A 7,589-nucleotide genomic window follows, 5' to 3' on the forward strand; every position below is an offset into this window, starting at 1 on the left:
ATGATATTAGAATGCGTAATTCCATCTTTGTACGAAAATATTATTGGTGTAGTAGTTGCTTAAAGGGTACAAGGGTCATTCAACTTCTAATGAGCAATTTGATAATTCAACTTTGAGGCTTCCCACTTTTAATATAATATGATGTTAATCATACGCATTTAATAATTTGCTCATCTTTAGGAGTATTTAAAAAGTTTCCTCACTGAAATTGTGGTCACCCACCACAAACTATGACTTCTTAAAAGCCTATATTGGAGTACTCAAAATTGTGTTAAAATAACTTTGTACTCCATGGGGTCCATTGAAATTGCAAATAAGACTTTTGTAGGACTAATTTACACTATCCAATTAGACAATAATAATCATTCAAATTTCATTTCTTAATGAGATCATCATAGACTAACCTTACATACAGCTGAAATCTAATGGACTTTTCCCCCCCTTAATTAGCTATCTTCCTCTTTACCCAGGTAGCGGAACATGTTCAACGGCTATATGTAGTCAGTGACGGAGCCAGGATTTATGCTTAGGGGGTTCAAAAATATAAAGAAGCCATAAATGAAGAAGCTAAGGGGGTTCAACGTCTACTATATAGACATAAAAAATAATTTTCACCTTGTATATACAGTGTAATTTTTCGCCGAAGGGGGTTCGGATGACCCCCTGGGCTCTTACTAGGTCCGCCACTGTATGCAGTGCTGACAAATGAGTGGATTGAAAACAGGTTAGACAAAAGTGGATAAAATATCCGACCTGTCCATATTTAATACGGTTAAGATATCCGACTGCCTATATGGAAGATCATTTAACGCTGTATATGTATTTCCGTGCTACACATTATAGAGAATGCAAATTGCAATAACAAAATCCAGTAATTCTCCCTCCTTTTTCCGAAGCATCAAACTCGAAGACTCCTCCAAGGATGGGGCAGATATACTATAACTTTTACCAAGGAAAAACAAGCAGTTCTACTCATTTACTCTTCAGTAACTACAAAACCTTCAGCAACAGCCTCACATGCCTAATTAAATGCGAATTCATGCAGATCACACAAAAAAGATGACACATTCTTGCTTCAGTGTCCGCCCACTTGGAGCTGGAAGCTTTTCTCAGATCAAATGAATATTCAATAATTGGATTCCCCGGAATCAAGACAGCAACACCTATTGTTTGATCTCAATATTGCTAAGAGCTCATCTGGAGTCATTGTCGCGTGTGCCATGGATTTCCATGGATCAGAGCTACTGCTAAAGCTTAGAGGTGAATTTGATACCCTAAAAGTCCCTTCCATTGGATGGTCTTGTGAGCGGATCTTCTTATACAACCGCATAACAGATATGGAATCTTGGTAAGGATCATGGAAACCAACTTGGATGTCATATCTGTTCGGCAAAAAGTTTCAGTCAGCAAAGCACAGAAGTGGAGAATCAGTACTAAGTAGTTGAAGCAAATAACTACCAAGCCAACAATTCTGCACAGAATTGCCTCATTCAAGCTCCGTGTAAACAAGAAACCTACAATTACTTAAACATTTTCTTCACTACCAGAGGACTATCAAAGTACAAAGCACATAGGGAATATAATGATAAACTTGACCCACAAAAATACAAGAGAAGATCAAACTGAGTGAAAGAAACATGAGAGCGAGCAAGTAACTTGCCCTGGATAGGTCTTGGTTAGATATTTGAGACAGTGGCTGACAAAATTGGTCTTCATCAGGAACCCGTGGCCTATGAGTCAATGAAGTGGGTTGAGAACCGTGAGGTCTTAGGTTCAAATCCCAGCAGAGACAAAAAACATTAGGTGATTTCTTCCCATCTATCCTAACCTTTTTGGATAGAGTTACCTGGTACCTGTTGCTGGTGGGAGGTGGCAGGTATCTCGTGGAATTAGTCGAGGTGCGCGCAAGCTAGCCCGAACACCAAAGTTATATAAATAAAAGTTGGTCTTCATCAGGGGCCGGTATGTTGCAGGATCTCTGCATAGTACAAAAGCAAGACATGAATATTTCAAGCCATGGACAGGGCAATGCATCTTGTGCAGAAAAGATCTCCGAGGCATACACAGAAGCTTTCCCATATACCCAACTTGACAGACAAATCCTAAGAATGTGAACAATTGATATTCCTTAATTTTATTTATCTCGCATGTTTGAATTTCTCAAAATGGAGTGCACGGGAATCAACACAAGCTGCAATTGGAGCTATAGTTCGCAGATCAAGTTTCAATAACCACCACACTGTTATATTCTCCCACAGATGGAAGGAAATGAAGGGAACAAGAAAGACTTAAATGAAGAAATTGTTAGGTTCCAACCTTGACTCTTAAGCTAGCTCATTATTAGGTTTCAACTTTGACTTTTAATTAAAACATTCATATTTTACATTTTTCACCAGATCCCAATGAATTGTTTTTTACAGGTTTCACTACACACAAAAGTGAAACATAGGTTAACCAACTGATTTGTGGCAATTCAGCGGTTCTGAGTGATTGTGACCAAGAAAATGAAATTAACAAAGAATATAGCAGAAAATTAATGGCAGTAGTTTAATTGAGGAATCAAACTCTTTAGGAAGAGCAAAAACTTTTCATGGTAGAAGTGAATGACTCAGGCCAGAAGTAACAAAAGACCAAACGAGCATAGCTCCAAGTATTACCTTACTTTCTGTCAATAGACAAAATAACTCTCAATATTACAGGGAAAGAGGGTTATTCTCCCTCTTCGGCCAAAAAAGTTAAGAAATAATAATAGGGAAAAAAACTACTACTATATTTAGATTCAAATCATGCTATGATGGTGCCGGACATAATTGCTTAATACAGAAATCATGATATAACCAAATTCTGCTTAAAAATAACGAAAGATTCAAACTTTTTTTCTGTCTAACTAGTTGATAGTATGGGAGTACAAAACCAGTTCCAGTAGAAAAATACTGGGCTTCTTGACATCAGTACCTCATTAAGCGAGTTAATAGGTACAACTCCTCAAGCACACTCACTTCATTCTTGCATCATCTGCTTGCTTCCGGTGAATCCAGACACCAACAGCGATAGTTTGATTTGGATATTGCTAAGAGCTCATCTGGTGTCATACTTTCGTGTGCCATGGGTTTCCATGGATCAGAGCTACTGCTATAGCTTAGAGGTGAATTTGATACCCAAATAGTCACTTCCGTTGGGTGTTCCTGTGAGCGGATTCTCTTATACAACCGCATGACAGACACGGAATCTTGGTAAGGATCATGGAACCCAACTTGGATTTCAAATCTGTTTGGCAAAAAGTTGCAGTTAGCATACCACAGAAGTGGAGAACCAGTACTAAGCACAGTTGAAGCAACTAACTATTAAGCCAACAATTCTGCACAGAATTGCCTCATTCAAGATCCATGTAACAAGAAACCAACAGTGACTGAACATTTTCTTCACTAGCAGGGGGCTGTCAAACTACAGCACACAATGGGAATATAATGGATAAACTTGACCAGCAAAAATACAAGAGAAGATAAAACTAAAGAAGAAAACATGACAGTGAGTAAGTAACTTGCCCTAGATAGGTCTTGGTTAGATACTTGAGAGAGTGGCTGGAAAAGTTGGTCTTCATCAGGGGCTGGTATGTTGCAGTATCTCTGCATAGAATGAAGGCAAGATATTAATATTTCAAGCCATGACTAGGGGAATGCATCTCCTGCAGAAAAGATCTCCAATGCATACACAGTTGCTTTTCCATATACCCAACTTGACATACAATTCTTGAGAACGTGAACAATTGATTGGATAATTCTTAGTTTTATCTTCATCTCTTATGTTTGAATTTCTCAAAACGAAGTACAAGAGAAGTCAACACAAGCTGCAACAGGAGCTACAGTGCGTGCTCGCAGATCAAGTTTTAATAACGATCACACTATTATAGTCTCCCACGGATGGAAGGAAATGAAGGCATCATGGGATTAAATGAAAAAGTATATTAAGTTCTGACCATGACTTTTATGATAAAACATTTATTAGGTACCGACCTTGGCTCTTAACAAATATACTCATTTTTACTAGATCCAAATTTCTTGACCTTCTTTTTACAGGCTTCACCACACATAAAAGTGAAACTTAAGTTATTGATACTGATATGTAGCAATTCAGCATTTCTGAGTGATACTGAGTCTGATCAGATAATGAATTTAACAAGGAATATAACGGAAAAACAATGGCAGCAGTTTAATTGAGGAAGCTAACTCTTTAGGAAGAGCTACATCTTTTTATGGAGAAAGTGAACGAATTAGGCCAGAAGTAACAAGAAGACCTAACGAGTATAGCTCCAAGTATTACCTTACTTTGTTTCAATAGACAAATAAGCTCTTAATATTACAAATCAAGGAAAGAGTGCTATTCTCTGTCTCTCTTTGGCCAAAAAAGTTGGAACTAATAATACAGAAAAGAAGTACCATACTTGTTCAAAAACAGAAAAAAAAAAACTACTATAGTTCGATAGAAATTCATGCTATAATGGTGCTGGACAAAATTGCTTGATATTGAAATCATGATTTGACCAAATTCTGCACAAAAATAATTCACTACTTATTGATAATGGAGGGGAATTCAGAACCAGTTCCAGGAGGAACAGAAAATCATCTTCTGGGGGATTTATAGCATTTGGAGTGGAGTAAATATTTGGATGGGCCAAGCAGGTGGAAGGATTAAAGTACCAGCATTTGGAGGATTAAAGTACCAGTATTTGGAGTACGACCGAAAAAAACCTAAAGGGGTGAAAATTATATAAAAAAAATTGTAGGTGCAACAAAGAGGGCCATTTTATGCCGCACCTAAAGGAGTAAATAAAACACGTGTGGCAAGGGCCTCGGAAAAATACTAGGCTTCTTGACATGAGTACCTAATTAAGTGAGCTAATAGGTCATCTTAGGAACAATCTACTTTGACCTAAGCATAAATGTTCCACCCACAACAATAGTCAACTAAGCTACTCTCTTTTTCTTTTTCCTTTTTAATAACGGCGTTCTCCAGGCCAGCTTGCGCGCACCTTGACTATTCCACCGGGTAACTAGGTAATCTTAAAGAAACATGTTATGTCGAAACTATGGATAATTTAACCATTCATGTTAACGCATGGCAGTGAATGGCGTAATACACATAATACAGGACAAACCCATGATCTGGACATAATACAGGAGATAAGGTTGCGAGAAAATGATTTTCATTTATTAGAAATAAAAAACAAAATTACCTCAGAAGATGATCAGGATAATCCATCTTCAAGCAAGCCAGGTGTTGCTCAAGGTTATGTCCCACAAGTACCTTTGCTTTTCCACCATTCAATCTTACTCTACTTATTGACTCTCCATTGTAAAGGATCTGCAGAATCCTCTCCCGGACTTCCTTCAGAGGCATGGCATCTCGTAGATTTTCCTCTGTTATACCAGTAATTTCATACCTGACACACGATGATGAGGAAGTATGAAAAGGTGTCATGCTAAAAATGTCACCTGACACTATAAATAGATATGTTTTTGCCAGAAGATACCTATAATCTGTAACAGGAATCTGGGGTAGAACATAAGTGTGGAAAATAAGCTTCTCATCTTCGTCAACTAGGCATACCCTTGCACAAAGGTCTAGTGACGAATCACTCCCCCCTCCAACCATTTCACAATCTATGGCAACTGCTTCCCGGCGTCTTACGCTACTAATTTCATTACTTATGTCCATTTCGGATTCTGAATAGAGCATATCCATTTGGTCTTCTGGAAAAAGCATCTCTATTGTGTCCTGCAACAATTGAATATAAAAATTCCAGCAACTAAACATACACCTAGAGTACCCTAAGTGTAACTGATTCTTGTGATTGAGAGAGAGAAAATTCATCAACTCACAATGGGTCGAGGAGTGGTTCGAAGACACATTTCCTTATGCTCGTTGAGAGAGTCCACACTGCTGCAGATTTTCAGACACAAAATGCAGCCTCTTTCTGCAAAGATGCTTGCGCAATTCACTTTGGACAAAGGACCTAAATGTTAAAGTGAATATCAAAAAGTTAAGGACAGCAGAAAGTATTTACACCTAAAGCACATTCATAGTCTTGGCACAATAACTGACCAGCAACATGCTCCCTTAGTGATTCAAATGACTTGCAATGCTTGTTACACACACCACATTTAGGGTCATGAACTGAATGATAAGAGCTTTTAATATGTTCGATGAGATGCTCCATCTTCTTGTACTGCTTGAAACAAGCAGAACACTTGTGCCTGACATCAGATACAGAACATAAGCAAACACAACCTGGCAAATGAAATCAAAATTCTATACCCCAACATAGAACACCTTAGTTTAATTGGTACAAGATTGTGTTTTTACTCCTTCCATCCACAAGAAAATGACAAATTCAAAGTATAATGGTGAATGCATCTAATTTTCAGTGTGAATTGGATCTTTGATTCATTTCTCGAAATAAATTCGTTTAAAATCCTTCTTTTTACCATTAAAAGCATTTTAAAAGTGTCTGAAAAGCCCAAAAGAAGAAATTGGTTGAATTTTGAAGTAGTGCCAATAAGCTAGGACAGGGAAGTTACCATTACTTATTAGTGTCACAATCGCTGTCTTTAGCCTTTAGGAAAATGGATTCATAACTTGTATGAACAAATTAATAAGCAAAAACTAAGGGTGTGTACGGCATGGAGGAAATACTTTCTGGAAAATGTTTTTCAATTTTCTCATTTTGGTTGGTTAAACATTTTCTCTAAGGAAAATAAGTTCATTTTCAAAAAATGACTTCTTTAATGGAAGTAGAAAAACAAGTTTCACAAGTGGCACTCCGCATTGATTGTCTCCTCCCCACCCTCGAACACACCTGATCTTCACCCTCACCCCCTCTCCCACCCCTCACCCCCAACACCTCATTATATACAAATGCTACTAACCGAACACAAAAAAATAAGTAAGAAACCTACTTATTTTCCTGGAAAACATTTTCCTTCATACCAAACACACCCTAAAACCACTAGAAGGAAAAAGCAGCTCTAATATCTTTCATATAATGAAGTCAAATATGATTTCCAATATTACCTTGTAGTGCGGAGGGGTTGCATAGGAACTTCGTAGGGTTCCATTTCCACAGAATCAACTCATAGTGAAATTAAAAGCAAGAAAAAATGGTCGTGTGTAGAGTGGACCAGCATATAGTAGTGGAGTACAAAATGCGTATAAATACGCTCTCTTCATTTTTTTTTCTGGTAGGTGCTAAATTGAACATGCATTGCAATTTGCAGGTCCTTCGACAAAGGAAAAAGGTACAATTTCGCCCCTATACTATTCCAAATTCTCTAATTTTACTTTCTATTAGATTTTTGGTTCATTCATACTTGTAGTTTTTTTTTTTTAAGGCAATTTCGCTAGGCTGTTGAAGGCCTAGGGCTGTTTTTATAGATTTTTCTCAAAAGCAAACACACATAGTCTTTACAGCTGTGGTCAAAACGGCTAATAAAAATGCAATAATGATCAACCTAGGACAAAGATGTCCCAAATTGATATTACCTAATGCCAAAACATACTTGTAGTTACCATGTGTTCATGGTTGGGTTAAA

At 37.5% G+C, this 7,589-nt stretch overlaps 1 protein-coding gene across 4 annotated transcripts; it reads right to left on the reverse strand.

The window, feature by feature from the left end:
* Window positions 1-732: 732 nt before the first annotated feature.
* LOC132052469 (RNA exonuclease 4) lies at window positions 733-7,227 on the reverse strand. Of its 4 annotated transcripts, XM_059444050.1 has the most exons (8): window positions 7,072-7,227; window positions 6,103-6,254; window positions 5,880-6,013; window positions 5,531-5,775; window positions 5,234-5,440; window positions 2,956-3,267; window positions 1,854-1,978; window positions 733-1,382 (listed from the first exon to the last, which is right to left on the reverse strand). In XM_059444050.1, the coding sequence occupies exons 1-6, from the start codon at window positions 7,113-7,115 to the stop codon at window positions 3,012-3,014; spliced, it is 1,038 nt and encodes a 345-aa protein (XP_059300033.1). In that variant the 5' UTR covers window positions 7,116-7,227; the 3' UTR covers window positions 733-1,382; window positions 1,854-1,978; window positions 2,956-3,011. The 4 variants fall into 4 exon arrangements, with proteins under 4 accessions (XP_059300033.1, XP_059300024.1, XP_059300016.1 ...); XM_059444041.1 differs by lacking the exon at window positions 1,854-1,978 and having other exon boundaries at window positions 733-1,471; XM_059444033.1 differs by lacking the exon at window positions 1,854-1,978 and having other exon boundaries at window positions 7,072-7,226.
* Between the last annotated feature and the right edge of the window lie 362 nt (window positions 7,228-7,589).

This window comes from Lycium ferocissimum, chromosome 1 (assembly GCF_029784015.1).
Source record: "Lycium ferocissimum isolate CSIRO_LF1 chromosome 1, AGI_CSIRO_Lferr_CH_V1, whole genome shotgun sequence".
NCBI lineage: Eukaryota > Viridiplantae > Streptophyta > Magnoliopsida > Solanales > Solanaceae > Lycium > Lycium ferocissimum.